The sequence below is a fragment of the Vidua macroura genome, chromosome 1, assembly GCF_024509145.1.
Source record: "Vidua macroura isolate BioBank_ID:100142 chromosome 1, ASM2450914v1, whole genome shotgun sequence".
NCBI classification, from domain to species: domain Eukaryota; kingdom Metazoa; phylum Chordata; class Aves; order Passeriformes; family Viduidae; genus Vidua; species Vidua macroura.
The window spans coordinates 101,613,072-101,631,766 of NC_071571.1; the positions used below are offsets into that span (position 1 = coordinate 101,613,072).

At 41.6% G+C, this 18,695-nt stretch overlaps 1 protein-coding gene across 4 annotated transcripts in view; it reads left to right on the forward strand.

Annotated features, from left to right (window-relative positions):
* Positions 1–18,142, forward strand: part of SPIRE1 (spire type actin nucleation factor 1) — a 128,842-nt gene extending 110,700 nt beyond the window's left edge. The window contains exons 10-18 of one of the 4 annotated variants that reach the window (XM_053977363.1): positions 1,484–1,577; positions 2,305–2,447; positions 8,618–8,755; positions 9,831–9,901; positions 10,654–10,681; positions 10,770–10,900; positions 11,723–11,804; positions 11,929–12,010; positions 12,100–18,142. In XM_053977363.1, coding sequence (XP_053833338.1) covers positions 1,484–1,577; positions 2,305–2,447; positions 8,618–8,755; positions 9,831–9,901; positions 10,654–10,681; positions 10,770–10,900; positions 11,723–11,804; positions 11,929–12,009 — 768 coding nt within the window. In that variant the 3' untranslated portion in view covers position 12,010; positions 12,100–18,142. Of the gene's footprint in view, positions 1–1,483; positions 1,578–2,304; positions 2,448–8,617; positions 8,756–9,830; positions 9,902–10,653; positions 10,682–10,769; positions 10,901–11,722 lie in introns of all 4 variants that reach the window. The other 3 variants (XM_053977345.1, XM_053977337.1, XM_053977354.1) reach the window with 3 other exon arrangements.
* Positions 18,143–18,695: the final 553 nt, after the last annotated feature.

The window sequence follows — 18,695 nt, forward strand, 5'->3', positions numbered from 1 at the left end:
GAACGATCTGACTTCTACAATATGAAAAGTTGAGTAGTTCCCTTTGTATAGGGCTGTTCTCTTTCCCAAAATTTTGCTCTAGACTTGTGAACATTCTTGCACCCCTTCTAAAGAACAGTGCATCCAATTGCCATGGAAGTTCTCCATTGGTCTTTTAAGGCAACTATGCAGCAATATACAGAGGTGTCTTAGCCAGCTCTATAGCTGAACTGGACTGGTTGCTGCAAGTAAAAACAGCTGATGTAGCTCAATGTGCTGCTCAAGCTTCCTTACAAACTTCCCACCACAAGTGCTTTGTGGGGTCACAACTGAAATGTTAAAGTGAGTATACTGTTTTGGGATGTGAGCTGTTTTGAGACCCCTTGCAGAGTACTGTGTTGTGGCAATTAGATGGGAACAGTTTCCTCAAATACAACACCTACCCGTGGGCTAAGCCTAAAGGACAGATCACCTGATGGGAATTTGTAGAGGCCTGTGTCCTGTGATGCGTGGTGTTCATTGAGGTGATCCTGCCAGCTTTTCTTTCCGACTTGCTGTTACCAAAGAAGGCAATCTTTCAGCTGGTGGAGGTTTTCAGCTAAGGAAATCTGTGAGAGAGAAGCTTAGCCACTTGCTGGATTTTAGGGCAGGTCACTTGTTTGATCTGTAAATCTTGACAGCCTAAATGATGTTGAGTGTTTTTGGTTGAAAGCATTCACATTAGAGGTAAAGAGCAGTCAAGCTCAGTCCTTCAGCACTCTTCATTTGGGAGGCTTCTGTGATGATCTGTTTCTTTGCTGATAGCGGGTGGCTGAAGGCAGGATTGAGGTGACAGCAAAGGATTTGATAATTTGGGTGGCATAAAGCTTTAGATAGCTGAGGGGTGTTTAGTCAAAGCCCATTTCACTTTCCTTCATCTTCTAAGAGTTGCCCTTGGCCGTTGAGAAGCATGCAGATACAGTGAATGAGATTTCTTTTAAATACAGAAGAAAGAAAAAACACACCAGGATTGGGAATTAGGGAACAGTGCAGTCAATTTCAGTTTAATTTCTCTTCACCTGAGTCACTTGTGTGAGTGGCCCTCATTCCTTTGGAGGCCAGAGAAATCTAAGTGCTAATTCCTTGTTAGTGTGAGATATAAAGCTGTGTTAATATGCCTGCTGTAGCTGCAAAGCCCTAGAAGTCTTTAAATACAACAAGGGAAATTAACAGTTTACAGCGGATTCATGCACCTCTCTCCTGATCTTGTTATTTCATGCAGTAGTTAAACACACTGAATTCAAATTATGTACCATTTATTTAACTTTCTAAAAAAAACTGAGCACTGAAAATTCTGTTTGCTCAGTACTGTGCAGAGTCAATGTTTTTCTCAAGACTTCCAGGACTTTGAGTGACTGAATGGTCCAAAATATCTTTGATAGCTTGTGTTTTCTGTGTGCTAAAAAGCAATAGAAGAACTAAAAACAGTCTGAGGATTAAAGTTTCTTTCCCTCTTGCCACACAGGAGGAATCAGTGCACCAATCAGGAAGTAGCAGCAGCAGCATCTCCCCCTCACAAGTGGAAGACTTCTCTCAAGAAGGCACCAGCAGCAGAAAGAGTGAGTTATGAGAGAGTCCAGTGGCTGCTTTTACTCACCTCTGTTGTCTTCTGTGCTATGAACTTTGTCTTAAACTTATATGGAAAGCTAAAGCTGAGTGTTGTTAATGGAATAAACTTCTAAAGCTGAGCCCTGCTGGATGGGTCAAATGTGGATAATCATTTGGAAGGCATCAGCCTCCACTCTGGGGGGGGTATCTTAGTGAAACAGGTTTCATCCTTGAAGTTTATGTAGGACTGTAGAGGAAGTCATAAGTGAAAGGAGAGGATAGCTTAGCTATGCTTATCTCATAAAATAATTTTTTGCTATGGAAGCATGTTCTAACCTAAGACCAATTTAAAAGTTTCCTCCATCTCTGCCACTGTGGCTGTGTTTGAAAGCAATCAGCAGTATTTCTCAAAAATACTTACTGGGAAGAGGGCAAGATCTGATCTTTTTTTTTCAGGCACAGTTATTGCAGGTTTTACTGTGTAACAATATTTTTTATTTCTTTGAAGTGTTTCAGTTTCATTGGAAAGGTTTTGTAATGAGCTGTGTAATCTGTGCATGTGTTTTCTGTGTATGATGGTGAAATAATAATATCCTGAAGCACCTCAGTATGGATATGTAACTTCAGCCACCAGTAGTAGGAATTCTAGCAAATCAGTGACTGGATTAAGTACTGAGCAATGTTATCCACCAGTCTCTCATAGAAGAACTAATTTTTTTGTACTGATTGAATCCTTAGTGCCTCCAAAGTTCTTACCCATCTCGTCTACGCCGCAGCCCGAGAGACGGCAGCCGCCTCAGAGACGACACTCCATTGAAAAGGAAACACCAACCAATGTGAGACAGTTCCTACCCCCTTCAAAACAGAGCTCCAGGTCACTTGTAAGTGGAGTGGGTGGTAGGAGAGAGAAAAAGAGGAATGCTAAGAGTATAATGAAAATTAAAACTTGGCTTCAGTATGATTAGAACATGACCCAAAGAAAATTCCTCAATTCAGAAACAGCTCTTGGCTACTAAAGGTGTTTTGAAATCAAGATTTGAACTTTGTCTCTCTAACATACTTATCCAAAATCCCAGGTACAGGTGCCTCAGAAAACATTTGCACTATGATTAGGACTCTGGGTAAACCACGTGTCTTGACTTTTGTTTCAGAATGTTACCAAAACAGATGAACTTCACCTTACTGATATTCCACTTGAATAGAGACAATTCCAAAGCAGTGGATCTATTTTGGGATTTGGGGAATTTTTTTTAGTTGTTGGAAGTATTGCAGCTAATAACTGGATGAATGGAATGATTTATTTTCTTCCCACCTTAAGAACTTGCCCGGTAATGTTTATACATATGAAAGCTCTTTCAATAATGCAAATCAAGGTTTTCTATGTTGCTTTGTTGAAGTTACTGAGGCAAAAACCTGTATTACTGCTTGAAAAGAAAGTACAGTGCATTTGATCAATTAGCTTTAATTGAGAACTGTTTTCCAGCAGAGTACAAACAGCAAAGGGTATGAAATCCTGGTTCATTTATGCTGACATACTGATTAGTGCATTGTAATTTCATGCAGGGTATGTTCCTTGTCTCTTTTCTACCAGCAGGGTTTCAAAGTGTGCTCCATGAGGTGCTGGTGAATAGAGAAATCAATAAACACATCTGAGTTTTGAAAGCAAGGGAATATTCACTTGCCCTGTCTTGTAGTGCAGTGGTATTAAAGAGCTTTGAAGAGCATTTCTGTTGGCCCAAGAGATGACAGCTGGGTTCCAAACCTATTAGATGATGAAACTAATCAGTTCTAGGGAAAATACCTCCAAATATTCCCACAATGGGCTTTCACCTATTAGATGATTAAGCCGATCAGTTCTAGGGAAAATAACTCCAAATATTCCCACAATGGGCTTTTCCTTTTCAGGGGTCTGCTGGATTTTATGACATCCTTCCAAGTAGAATGTAGTTTCTCATTCCAGGTGCAGGTCAGGTAGTAAGTAACATGTTGATAAATGCACAGCCCAGGTGGACATCTCCTGCCAAAGTGAACTTGAAGCAGGATGTATTGCAGCAGACCCATATTGAAGAGCTCCTTCAGCATGTGTTTGAAGTCACTGTCACATAAAATGGGTTGCACTGTCACCTCCTGCTGCATTCACTGTATGTGGAAACCCAGACTTTATTTTCTGGTAAGCCCAGTGTCATTCACAGACAAATAGATCAAAGGGAGGATGAGAGAAAGCATCCTGTGTTATACTGAGACATTTGCTCCACCACACTTCTAGTGTATCTGAGTGTGCTACATTGTAATATTAATCTTGTGTATTTCAGAGGATCATGCAAATTAAAATCTTACATGAGGCTGTTATTTTAAATAGGTCAACCAAGTTCTTACCAGGATCTTCTTCCTCTCCCTCTGTCAGTCTGTTCATTGACATATGCCTAGAAAAATACATTAAAAATAAAACCATTGCACAAAAACTAATTCAATTAGTCCATTCCCCCTGAAGAATACTAAAGAAAAAGGGAGAAAAAGCTATTAGATAAGTCAGGCTAATTTGGAAACAGATGGGAAGAGTTTTACTCGTTTCTTTTGTGCTTAGGGGGATTTTTTGTTTGGGTTTTTTTTTGTTTTTTTTTTTTTTTTAATCTCTAAAGAACTGTCACCTAGCTTGGTTTTGACTTTGAAGTGAAAAAGAAGGAAACTGGTAGTGAAATGATGTTCTGTTAATAAGAACCTATTTTATTTGATGCCTTGAGAGCTAATTCTTTAACTTGGCAATAGTGCCCTCTAGGGTGTAACAGACACCTCCCTCAACACTCTTTTTCATTCTGGGAGATGTGTTCTGGTATGCTGGCACTGGCCCAATTTCACACTTCGGCTTTCTGCAAATCTCTCCTTCCCAGAGGGATGCCAACCTCTTCCAGTGGCTGTGCCAGATGTTCCACCTGTGAAATATCCATTCCCAGAGTGAATGCTTCTCAATAAGTGCAGAGTATTATTTATTTTTTATTTGACCTCACACTTCTTTATCCCTTCCTCCAGGATTGATGGAGTTTCATTTCTTATCACCAGCTCCTGTGACCCTGGTTTCTCTCCAAGGTGAAAGAGGCCTTGTCAGCAAATAGCTCTCAATGCCAGTGAAACCAGGCAGGGGTTTGCTACAGTCTCTTAGCAGGATTAGCAAGAATGTCTTGCATACTAACGATGGTTTTGTGAACTGGCATCTCATCAGACAGAGGTAGTTAGGCCCAAGTAGGTGGGGAGGGGAAACAAACTTGGAAAAGTGCCAAACACAGTCCTTTTGACATGTCACCCTGCCAGTGGTACATGGAAAGGCAGGGTGGCTCAGTGATTTTGGGGGCGTCAGCCCTGGTGGTTGCTGTAGTGAGCTGATTTGGTGCGTAATCAGTGAGATCAATTCAGTGTCCTGAAATTTACATGTGGGTGCCTTTGCAGTCTGTTTGCTTTTTTAATTATTATTTTTATTATCATTATTTTTTTTCATGACCCAGAGGACCAAAGCTAATGATTTCATTTATACACAGCATTCGCTTCTCTGCTTCCTATCTATTGTTCAGGTTCCTAGGATAACCAGTTTATTTCCAAGGATGACTTTCAGACCACTTTTTTCAACTATGCAAACAGCTTCTCTGCTCAGCTCTCATCCCGTTGAAGCAGCCATGTGTGGGGTGGCAGGGGCTATGTACTATCTCTGTGAGAGAGCTTTTGCCAGCAGGTGGAAACCCGCAAAGGTTTGCCTCTTTTTGCTGGCTTTGGAGATCACCTTCACCAGCATGTTCCCTCCTAGGGGAGCACTTCCTCAGCTGTGGCAAGAATTACAGCTTAGGCTGGGACATTGCACCTGATTGACTTTGATTTCAATGTGTGTAGGATATCTGTGTGTCTTCAATCACCTCACGGGGAAAAGAAATCAGTTCTGAAAGGACAGCAAACTAAAAATGCAACATCACCAGATAATCAGTGGGACAGACCTTAAATATTACAGCACATGAAGATCCTGCAGCAAAAATCCAGCAAAATTATTGTGATCCTTGGACTATGTTGAAAAGAATAAGGTTTTATGTTTCTCCCAGGGTACACTATGTAGAATGGGAGGGCATTTGCAATCTGCTTTACTTGAAAACCCATATATTGTTTTGGTCCTCAGCACACTTATGTATCAGAACTTGCAGAATAGCTCATATCCATCTATCAGGGACGGCAAATCCACTGAAAATAAAAAGTAATTCATTTATCCCTATGTAAACTGAACATAAATTATTTCATTTTTCCTTCTTTTTGTTGTCCCAGCCAATAAGTGAAAGTGACTCTCTCTTGTAGGAGAGTTTATAGTTGAGATACACAGCTGACCTTTTAGAAACTTTTAGTCTGCAAAAGGAGCAAGAGTTTAGAGTGCCTGACTAATTGTGAATTGCAGAATTTAGAGGCCACTCTGGCGCTCATTCATTTTGCAATTTACTAATGCAACTCATTTGAATGTCTAGTGACATCCTTTAATGAGAAGAAGGAATACATTAGAGTAAAAATGTGTTAGTCATAAGAACCTGTTAGGTGTGTGTACACTGAGAATGACCTACAAAGCACATTATGGGTATGCAACTCTTGCTACCTGCTTTTCCTGCATAAAAAAATTATACATACACTTTTAAAGGTATAGTGTTTATAAAATGATTGCATAGTCAGAGTTAATCCAGTCCCCAAGAGGATCACGGACACTTCAAGTTCAAAATAGTACTTGCAAATAATATTTTTTCCCCTTTAAAAATAAGCGTATTGGCTTGTGTTTAATATTAAAAAAAGTATTGAGTGTAATTCTGGAAAATGAAGACCATTCAAACCACATTTTGTCTTTACTATGTTCTGTCATATGCAAGTATTGCAGAGAGTACTCTCACTTGGAGTTGCCGAATTTGGGTGCAGGTTTGAAAGTTTGAGCAGTAACTCCAAAGCATCATTGTTCAATGAAGCTTAGCCAGTGCTCAGCAAAATTTAATTAATTTCAATGCCTTAGAGGTAGTGTAGAAAAAAAATATTTTCTTGTGTACTTATTTATATTCTGAAAAGGGAAAAAAACCACCCAAGCAGTTTTCTGAAAACGGATTCTTTATCTTTCATTTAATGTTGCATTAACATTTTGTTGTCCTTGTGTAACCACTGGAATTAAAACATTAGCATTTAAGCATGTGAATATTTTCTATGTTTCCCCTGCTGCCTGCTGGCTATTTCTATTTTAATGGTATTCATTTTCGATTGGTACGACAACAGGCCCACACTATTCCCCTAGTACGTGCTCTACACCTATAGCAGATCTGCAGAATTTCTTCAAAGGAGCAATATTCCCTGACGTCATCGTTTTGTAAATTAAAGGATTGGGCGTTCATGAGGGGGAAGGAAGAGCTTCAAGTAAGAAATGTATTTCTAAAGGACGTAAAGCTCTGGTTGATTGCAAGCATTCAGTCAGCCTCATTCACCTCGGATAGTTTCCCTCAGTCTCCCACGATGCAGACTCGGGGGGTTTTGCTGGCATTGTGTGCATCCCGCTTTCCCACCCACTTCCTCTCGTGCCGCCCCAGCCTTCAGCCGTGCCTTCCCCATAGCAAGGCAGTTGCTATGGGAAGAACCCAGAACGAAATGCTGAGAGCTGCTGGTTAGCTGTAAAGTTGCTCATAAGGAACAGAAGATACTTTGTTTTGGCTGTGCAGTTTTACACCTCAGAGCAAATTGCAGTTGCTTTTGATGTAGTTTTTTTTTTTTCCCAGAAAACTAGTTTTCCATACCCAAAAGGTTTAGGTGGCAAATCTAACAAAGTTAACTCAATTCTAGTCTTTTGTGGGGTACCCTAAACAGAGTGAAGTTTCTTTGTGTTCCCTTTCTAGATAGGTAAGACAACAGTTTTTAAAAATGTGGTGGTTCCTAAATGCTAATGTTTGCCAGGTCTTTAATGTAGAAGGATTTTCTTTTTAATCTGATGGAAAGACAGAACTCTGAGTACATGGAAATGGAGCATTTCCGTACTAATCCGATTCATCGCTTCAATTTGTAAACGAGATCTCCAAACTGTCAGCCACGTCTTTGTGTGTGCAGGAGAAATTTCCTTCATTTATTCAGAGAGCATTGCCTGTCATTGTCATTACTGCACAGTAGCCCCTCTGGGCTGACTGAAAAGGTTCACTAAGCATTAAGGAATGGGAGTTCCCACAGAGGTTTCTGTCTTTCTTTTGGAAATGTATAATCAACTACTGGGCTGGATTACAAATCGGTTTGGTGCTTTTTATTCCGTGGTACCAAATTAAGGAGTTCTGCACTCAATATTCTCCTAAATGCTGAAACACAGAACAGATGGAAAAATTTTTAAGTGGAAAGTTGTGCTGTTAATTCTTTATTTGAATCTCTACCATTTATAATGCAGCACTGGGTAACCAATTCACCTGCTTGATACTGGAACATTATTCTGTAAAGCTTAAATTGCTGGTGTTACTTTCTTGGGCAGAAAGGAGAACTTTTCTGCCTGAGCTGATATAATTTTTGTAGCCTTGGTGTGATTCTGATCATGTGAACACCAAGATGTGGTACCACTGAATAAAATTTTTTGCTAGAATGGGCTACTAACAACTTTCCTTGGCCACTCTGGGCATCACAAAGTCTCAGAGAAATTATTTGATGTATACTTCAAACAGTATACATAAAATAATGCCATATACCATATGACATTTTCCCTTTCAAATTATAAATCTGAATATTGATTGGCTTGAAACAAATGTTTGCAATAAAAGACAAATGGAGAGAAGGGTCAAGTAATTTGAGGTGGAAAGATGAAGAAAACTGTCATCATTATGAAGGTTGAACATAGGATCATTTACATCACATCTATGCAGCTTCCAATGGTTTGGCACTCATGTGATGCCCATGAATGAGCCAGCGCTATTCCAGTTTGATGGGAGAAATCCCCTGTTTCTGGAGTTACTAACCAGGTGGCTGGTTGTCTAGGTTGAACTCTGGAAGAAGCCATTTGTCTCTGAAATAATATGGGGGTTTTGGCTTCCAGGAGGAATTCTGTTACCCCGTGGAATGTCTGGCTCTGACAGTGGAGGAGGTCATGCACATCCGTCAGGTGCTTGTGAAGGCGGAGCTGGAGAAGTACCAGCAATATAAAGATGTCTACACTGCTCTTAAGAAAGGAAAGGTATGGCTGAGTTTAGGGAGGCTCTGAAGGGTACTTAGGGAGGCCAGTTGCACAAGCCTCCCATTTACACATGTGTTTCTTACCCTCTATTGGAGAGAAAGAAGAGTCATCCACCAAACACCCCCTAAATGTTGACAAGGGTCAACTTCCTTGAGTGATGTCCAGAAACATCAAAACGTTTTATGGAAACACCTTGTTTGTTCAGATTGCCTATAAAAATGCAGTAGCATTTACAATTATCAGAGTGTATCTGTATGTGTCTGGTTTGAACTTCATTGACTGAGGTGATTTCTGTCCCCATGCCTTCTGCAGGTTTGGTTACCTTTTCTGTCCCAGAAAACAGAATTACAGGTAGCAACAGAAAACTACAGGTTCTTCATACATGAACCCTTACTATCTAGCACAGAGGGAATTAAAGCCTTCAGAGAAGTGATGCAACCAGAAGGAGGTTTAATTTTAGAGACCCCTTAACTAATGCATTTTTCTGCAAACTGCAGATTGGAGCTTGGTACTTCCCAGTAGAAGCAGCATCCTTTTCTCCCACTTTTAATTTTCTCCCACTTTTAATTTATGCTTCTTGGACACCTCCAGAAAGCTTATTTTGGCTTCACTGTGTATTTTATCTACAGGCCTAACTGTGTCTAGTGTGCAGATTTATTTTAAAGGTTTAATACATTTAAGGCAGAGGAACAAGAATCTTATGTCATTCATTAGATTCAGCTGTTACCTATTGTCATGATATATAAAGCTTAGTAATGAGCTTTTATCAAATCTCAAAGTAGGTTGAGGATTTAATTAATTTACCCCACTATTAAAATGGTTTGCTTTTATTTCTAACCAAAGTTATCTAGTTAATGAGCAAGTATTTAATTTAGGCAAAACAGTTAAAGGCTTAGTTCTAAATATATGAAGATACAGTTCTAGACCTTGTTCTCAATATCATCTTAGAAGTACAGACCCCAGAACTGGATGTAGCACTGCCACTGTGACCTTGCCAACAGCAACTGGTCAGTGAAGACATCACTGTGTGGGACTTTGCTTAACACTGTGGATTCCTCTGTTCTTCTTCCTCTAGCTCTGCTTTTGCTGTCGAACAAGAAGGTTTTCTTTCTTTACCTGGTCTTACACTTGTCAGTTCTGCAAGAGGTAAATATTTTAATTTTAAGAGGTAAATGTTAATAAATGAGTACAATTTCATAGGGAAAATGACTGTTTTATACATTAGACACCCTCAAAAATTTCTGCTCCTTACTGTTGGTTTGGTTTATTTCTGTAACAGTCTGTGTCAAAAAAAAGTATGCAGAAACATTTCATTTGTAAGTGACTGAAGTGCTTCCTTGGACTGAAACTCTTGACTAAAAGTGAGAAAAACGTTCGGTTGGTTTTTTTGGGGTTTTTTTGGGGGTTTTTTTATGCTTATGAGAAAGCAACATGGAATTTACTCAGGCTTCCCACACAACAACTTCTGCAACCTCTTTGTTTGGGGAAAACATTTCAAGGCAATTTTCTTTTTGGGCTATTTTTTTAATATTGGGGCAGGGGAAATGCAAGAAGGAATATTTGCAGGCAAAATGATAAATTTCAAGTTAACAGTGAGACAATAAGTCAGAAGATCTATGTAATCACTGAGTTTTGGTCTCACTTACCAGAAGAGGTTTCTTTAGAGGAAAACCAGCTTATTTTTCTTTTTTTTTTCCCCTGTTTTTAAATTTAGGTGCCATTCTTGTTCTGCATTTCTCCTTGCTTCTGGCTTCATGTTCTGATTGAAGTTACTATGTTGAAGAAGCTTTAAGGGGAGGATGGAGGGGGGCAGGTTTCTAACTCCTGAAATCTCTTACTCTTGATTTAAACATAATTTTTCCCAATGGATTGATTCATGCTCTTGTTTTTTTACACAGGCCTGTATGCTCACAGTGTTGCAAAAAAGTAAGTAAGGAAACTTATGTTTCAAGCCCTTCTAAAAAGCTGCAATCTTTGTAATGATGCTGCATGTGCCTTGTGCTGTTGCCAACAGATGCGGCTGCCATCTAAGCCATACTCCACCCTCCCCATCTTCTCCCTGGGACCTTCAACCTTGCAAAGGGGAGAAAGCTTCATGAGGCCAGAGAAACCCTCTACCAGTCACCACCATTCCCTGCGGAGCAGGTGAGAGACAACCCAGCCCCACTTGTGTCTGTTGCAGATGTTCCCCAAATGTTTCATGCTGGGTTATCAATCATGAAGATGCTGCTCACCTGTTTTGTAGTTGGCCATATTTTTAATGCCTGTAGTAACTTTACTAAAGCCTAACAGTGTCCTAACAGTGTCTTAAACCTTTTTCACATTACAGTCAAAAAATAATGAGAGTCTGGGACAACTATATTTCTGTAGGACCTCTGAGAAAATAGTCTTAACATGTCTTTTTCTAGTGTGAATGGACTCCTTGGAGATGAATCTTACAGACTGAAATCACCCACTGAATGGGAATTCAATGATGTCTAGTGCACAGATTCATCTTCTTTTCCCCTAATTTTTCTTACTCCAATTTTAATAATTTTTCCACTTTAATATTTTGAAGTTATCTGTTGGTTTTATATCTTATACACAGAGGGTTGTCAAAGCTAATCCAAGAAATTAAATATAAAAGAAATGCTCGTTTTTGAGGGAATCTGCTGCATAGGGAATCTGCTGCATAAACCCTCTGCATAGATCACCATTGCTATGGTGCTGTGTAGATTAGCCAAAGACATCAGCTATTTTTAGTTACTAGTAAGGTTGTTTATGCCAGGATGTAAATGTTACACACGCCCTCAGTCAGTGACCCCGCAATCTTGCCAGTCCAGGCAGAAGCTGTCCTCTCCAGTGTTTGGAGTAATTTGGGACAGGACAAAATAAAATTTAAATCCAGACCTTTCTGATGGGATTTTTCCTGGGGCCTACAGCCAAGCTGACAAATTACATGACAGATCCTGCTCTTTTGCCTTTCAGGCTGACCTCAAGGTCCAAGTCTGTGGATAAGTCACATGAAGAGTTTCCCAAAGAATTAATGGAGGACTGGAGCACTATGGAGGTTTGTGTGGACTGCAAGAAGTTCATCTCAGAAATCATCAACTCAAGCCGGCGCAGCCTGTCTCTGGCCAACAAGCGAGCCAGGTTAAAAAGGAAAACACAGTCCTTCTACATGTCCTCACCAGGAACCTCGGAGTACTGCCCCTCGGAAAGGACGATCAACGAGATCTGAGCCATGTGCCTTCTGCTTTGCTTCATCTCCATGAGGTATCATCCATCAGCGAGGTCACTGGATCCAGATTGTCACCCCGTTGCTTCGTTCCACTTGACTGGCTTGGGTTTGCATTCAGTCACAGGATTTCCTACTCCAGCAGCTCCCAGAGACACAGAGCGCTGTGTTTGGATCTGTGCAGGGTGATACACAGCGGGTCAGCCGCTTGCACTGGGAGAAAATCGATAGTTTGAAATTGTTGCCTCTTCTGTACGTGTGCATTGAAATGAGAAAGCCTTTTCTCGCTTTCAATCTGGTTTTAACCATGCTTTGAAGGAGATGAGCTGTGATCAGGTGTCTGATGGAGAACCAGATCTAGCACAGCGTCAGCGTTAGCACACTAGCAAACAGTAGGTCCTGCTGCATTCCCACCCTCGGAATGCTCACGCCCTTGTTGAGGCAGCCAAGGGCTGCATCGCACAGCAGGCACCCAGCGTGAGCAGCTCCGGTCAAATCCATCTTCCTTTGACCCATTTTGGTTGCTCTGAGATCAAGGTTCAGCACAGGACTCTACAATGTCAGTGTCCTGGGGCAAAGCAGGTGACAAAGCTCTTTGCCCGTGCGGTCGGTCATACCCCTGAGCTGCTGTATTTCTTAAGCCTTAGTGTCCTTCTGAGTGACTCCTGAGCAGGTTTTAGTAGTTTACTTTCTATCTTGAATGTAAGATAATGACTACTAGTAGCAGTGAATTTTAGTAGTAGACAAAGTTGTACAGTTTATGGGGAGGATGGGAAATAAGGGAGGCTTCTAATTTTAACTGAATACCTGTAAAATTGTTCTCATGGTTACTCAGAGAAAGCAGTGAGTAAGGTGTAAATTTGTATTATAATGGAGCACACAGATACTGCTATAGTTCTGTCTGACAGCATATCCATTAGTAACCCCATTTTTTCTGGGGTTTGTAACTTGGCTGTAAAAATTCCTGTTCTGCTGAAATTTGGGACAGTGCTCCCTCAGATTGGGAGCGATCTCTTTTTTCTCTTTAATCTTTTTTTCATTCTTTCCCCCTTTTTAATTCACTCACAAGGGAATGCTAGACTAATTATGTAGAAGTTCCAACAATTTTACAACGTTAACTAACATCTCATGCTTTTTTGCACTTTTTTTAATATTCAAAATACTTTTTTTTTTTTTTTTAATTCAGTCATAGCCAGAGTTTAGTCAATAATTTGGGGCCAGATCTTTATGGTATTTAAAAACAAGCTAACATAGCCAAGTTATTAATACTTGAAAATCAACTACTGTAACTTTTTTCATAAATTTTTTAATACCCTGAGGCATATTTAATATCTATATAGCAGTGTATTATAGAATGACATAGCAGAAAAGTTTCAGATCTATTTATTAACATTTCTATTCTTCGAGTTAATGAGAGATACCTCAGAACTGCTCCAAAGTAGCTGGGACTGGAGTTCCATAACATAATTTTAATGGTGTATTAAACAAAACAGCTTCTCTGTCCAAAAAGCCCAAGAGACAGACTGCCCCTCTGGCCCTGGCAAGGCACAGTGCCCAGGCTGGGAGGCACCAGGGCTGCTTGGCTTCCATTTGGCAGCCTTTGGAGCAGCCATCCATATCGTCTCTTTTAGGCTGATTTGAAAAGCACATGCAAAAGTCTCTGTAAACCTTCCCAGGGAGTCAGCCATCCTTATTTTTTTCTTAAAAGCCCCTTTGGAAAATGAGAATTTTTGCATATGTAGGGCTTATTGAAATAGTTTCTATTTTTTTCTGAACCAATGCAAACAGGAAAAGCAGGGCTCAGTGCTAACTCTCCCTCCTTGCTGTCCCAGTTAAGGTCAGGTGTCACAGCCCTTTCCTCATGGTATCTCTGGCAAAGTGTCTTGCATGTTAAGGCACCTGGAGTATTGGCATGGGATAGGGATGGAGGATTGCAGGGGAGCAGCACAGGCTGGCTGGTGGGAAAGGTTCTGCTGTTGCTGGAAGGGTCGCCTGATCTCAGTCACATCAGCACTTTTTCTTGTTTCTGTGCCAAAACCAGGCCGTGTGTTTGCTGCACAGTGCACCAGGGGAACCAGATGGAAACAAATGCAGGAAATCTTACTTTGCATCTGCCCTGTTGTTGTCACAGTTTTCTCATGGAGATGCCCCAGCCATGTTACAGTTTCACAGTCCTCTGCTCACAGTCTGCTTCCCTGGTGTCCTCAAGCCACGTAGGTGCAGCCAGCACATTTATTTTCCTCTTGGAGAGGAATTTGGGATGTTGTAGAGCAGGCAGGATGAAGGACTAAGTGACTCCTGAGCGTGCGAAGGGAAACAAGTCTTTCATGCCTGTGCCCTGCTCCACTCTGGCAGTGTTGGGGGGTGGCTCTGGGGCAGTGGCAGAGCCTTGTGATCCAGCCTGTGCCTTCCCAGAATTCCCACAAGTCCTTGGCTCAGGGCAGTCTCTGCTGTGCTGAGAGGGTACAAACACTGAAAAACAATGCAGTGGCTGTACAGATGGCTCCCTGTTGCTCACACAGAGCTGCCGTGACCAGGGCCTAGATAACCTCCCGTTTTCCCTGGCAAAAACTCTCCAAGCTGCTGACACACGCTGTGGCAGGCTCCAGAAGACACGGTGTGGAGGGCTGCCTCTCCCCTTCGCTCCATCCCTTCCTCCCTGGCACAGTCGCTCCACATTATCCCGGCATGTCATTCCACAAGCAGAGAAGCAGCGGGTTGGTCCGTCGCGGGAAGCCTCAAGGAGCTCAGCTCGCTGGTTGCCTGGCTCTGCAGAGGGGGCTATTTTTAGCTTTCCATCTCCTCCCTGCCTGCACCAGCATCCCAAATCCACTGCAGCCATTGGCCCAGCACCTCGTGGTGCTGCCCAGCATGTCCTAGTTACAGGCTGAACTTCATGTCAGCGTCAGAGGGGGAAATCAGAAGCTTGTAAATATCTGTAATATATTTGTTAATATTTAGGAAGTCTCCATCAATCATGCAATGGGAATTGATTTTCCCATGATGTTTTAAAAAGGAAATGAGTCTTATTTATATGTGTGTTGGCTGTTATCTTTTATTAGAGTTAACGCTTTCAGCCCCCTAATACAGTTTACACATCCTAGAGTGAATTACTGCTGAAAAGAATGCAGCACTAGCACAGTGAACTCTGTTCCACGAATTTTAAAATTATTTTCTTCTGGTTTTTTTAGCTTTATTAGTATGCCCAAGGTCTGTTAAAATATATCATAGGAGACCCAAGGAGCTAAAAATGCCTCTGGCCCATCAGTCTTGTTTTGTATGTGAACCTGGTTGTGGGGAATGCAAAACCAGCTCTGCCTCATGGCAGTGATGGAAGATGTGAGCAGGCTTTTGCTGCAGCTCTCAGACCTGACCTTTCAAGTGTTCATGGTGACAGTAGTGTTTTGAGGGGTTGTTGGGGTTTTTTTTTCCCTTTCTCCATTACTTCCTTTATACAGGGAGGGGTGTTACCTGGTAAAAATAAAATGCCTTTCCATTATAACCCTTGTCTGTGTTAATTATTCATGGGGAAGCTGATTTAAAGGTTCTGTCTCTCTCTTTTTCGTGCTTTTATAGTTTTCTAAGATCAGTCAGATGTTTATTTTGGCAAAGAATTGTTAACAAAAATGATTGCATAACAGCTGAACAATGGCTGGGCTGCATGAAGGGATGAAAAACTGTTGAAGTACCTTTAGAACAGCAATAAAAACTGCTTGTGTAACCCCAGTGATGTGATTAGCTCCTTGTCATCATCTGCAGACAACTCTCTCTGTTACCAGTGTGCTGCTTCTTCCAACATTGGCAGGCTGTACTGGAGGCAGCACATTTGTCCTGCATGTAATACAGGCTTTGGGAAATCTCCATCCCTCCCTCATCATTGGGAGAGAAATTCTGACATTCTTTTGGAGACGTTTTTGATGGATTTGGTTTAGTTTTTAAACCAGAAGTGGAGAGAACCTTATTATCACAACTCTTACATTGTTCTCTCTTCTCTCCTGAGCATCCCTTTTCCCCCAGTCTAGTTCAGCATCAGCTTCCCTGGTTCGTTACTGGCTGCATGCTCTATAGGTTAAAACTTATTTAGAACCTCCAGCTTTAAACTCCTGATTGCTGCCTTCCTGCTTTACTTCATCCAGCATCTCTGCACAACTCTTAGGAATGTCTGTCTTACAACTCAGTCTCATCTGTGAAACAGTGACAGCACACAGGCATGAGAGAAAGGTGCTGCAACTCTAGACTCTGGTGCTACAGCACATGGATTATGTTCATGTTACTAGAAAATTTTATGCTGTTGCCATGTTGATAACTTGGAGCGGCTCTGGTTCATTTCCTCTTTTGTATATGTGTATCTTAAGGCGAGTCTGAGAATGTTTATGAATACTGATTCCAGCTATAGAAACCTCTTTTGTTCTTTCTGTCTGATTTTTACTACTGTGTTTCATATTTTTTGGGTACCTGAAATTACTATTCCCCAGAACTTCCCTGTAGGAGAACCATGACAGAGGGGCACTAGTACAGCCTGATGTGATACACAGAGCACAGAACCCCTGTGCTGAGTGGCACCTGTGAGCTCCAGCAGCCCAGAGCAGAGGCAGCCTGGGGTCTTCCCTGTTCCCTCACCTTGACATTGAAAAATCCCAGAGCTGCCCATGCTGCTCAGCTGCCCTGGCGTAAGCTGTGAGCTGCTCTGTGTCCCAGAGTCCCCAGCTGCAAAAAGACACTTCAAAGTGGTTACAAACTGTTTAAAGAATTTTGAGAGCTGCTGCTGAAGAGCTGAGTGCTCAATGTCAGAGCTGAAAGGATCTTGCAGTGCAAGCTTCCATCTGTGTTTCAGTACTTGAAAACAATTAGCCCTACTTCCAGGTGAAACAAATTCCAGAGAGGTGAAACCTGACAATATTCTGACAAGCAAAGACTTCTGAATTAATTTTTCTGTGGTAGGTCTGCACTCAACAAATGTCGTGGAGCGTAATCAGGAGATGGAGCTAAACAGGTATCAAATTTTATGCAGTTGTATCTTTGTTTATTTGCAATAAATCAATTCAGTAATGTTCCAGTTTGTTCCTTGGTCAGGCTATTTTGCAGCGGCAGTGCCTGGCTGAACTGAGTGTCAGATGAGAGGTAGCCCAGACACTGTGTCCTGAGGTAACGGGAGCTGCTGCTGTCTGCAGAGGGCAGCGAGATGGGTTCTGTAGAACATTTCTAGATGTTTGGAACAACCCTTTGGAACAGACCCTTCAGAACAGGCCTTACTATAGCTAATTAAAATACACTTGTAAGCAGATCATCTTTCAGACTGCTACTATAAACTCACAGCTGAAAAGGACCTGTTAGATTCTTGATATATTTGATTTTTTAAAAAAAACCAACCCATAAGAGCATTCAGTATGAAAAAAATATTCTTGGTCCCTCCGATGCAGCTGAAGGTGCTTCCACTAAGCTTCAGGTCCTCTCTGCATTTCTCTAACCAGTGACACCAGTGCTTAGAAATTGGAGGCAGCAATGCTTTGGGTTTTGCAAGATGGGCCCTGGGCCAGACAGTGCAGTGTGGGATTTTTTAAACTGGATTTCAAAAATCTGAGTTCAGAAATCTGCTAAATTTAGAATTAAAGGACATGGGCATGAGTTGATGTAAGTTCTGCAGGAGGGGGGCTTCCAAAGTTTGGTTGAAATAAGCACCAGTTCAGCTGGCACAGCTCTCTAGAGAGGCAGCACTCTCAGGGCCCAGCTTTCAGGAGAGACAGAGCCCAAGGCCCAGCTTCAGCTGAGACATTTAAGGAGGGCATGTTCCTATTGAAGGGCTGGTGTTTTCACTACCTGTGAATCAAAAGCAAAATGAAGATAATGAGAAGGGCTTTTGAGCTGTATTTCTGTTAAAGTTGGTTCCATCTCCCTCACACCCTTCTTTAATAAAGAAAAAAAAAATTCCCAAAGAGGAGGTGCACTTTTTGGACATGGACAGGCCTAAAGCACAAACCCTTCCCCTCTGAGCTTCCCGTGCTTCTGTGCTGTCACTGTGCATGTACCATCTGCGCATCTTCAGGGACACCAGGGGCATCAGCTCTAACAGCAAAAGGCCACAGAATTGTCTTCTTCTTGTTTCCATGTTATGTGGTACTGAAATGCAATTTCTTGTTCATGCGTTATTAATTAAAAGCTCTTTAAAATTACTGAGTTGATCTCACTTTCTTGAGGGAACTGTAAAGACCACGGGCACCATTTCCTACAGAGTACAGCTGGCAAGGCCGTGCTCCACATTTGTTTGGCCAGGCAGAGCTCTGAGCTTTAGCAAGGTCAGAAATAAAATTATAGCAAAGTAAAAGAGAAGGTATTGTACCAGCAGAGCCCCACATTAGGAGCCCTTACTGATCATTTCACTTGCAGGTGCCTTCCAGTAAAATGAGAATCATACCTCAGTCACCTCAGTTGTGGAAAAATTAAAAGGACAGGACTTGTGTTTCACAGAAATGCCTTCTCAGTGAAGAAATCCATAATGAAAGCATGACCTGCTCCCTGGAGCTGCCATTAAAAGGCTTAGCCCATAACCTGCATGATTCTGACAGGTGGCAAGTAGTGTTGGTGGGGTGAGAAGGTAGTTTATTAGATAAATAAGGTCTTATTTACAAGTCAAAGCTAGTGATTTTAGATGAGTCTTTCCTGTTCTAATGCAAAACGAAGCAGCTGCGAGTCCCAAATGCAGTTACCAGTCCAGGCCCAGAGGAC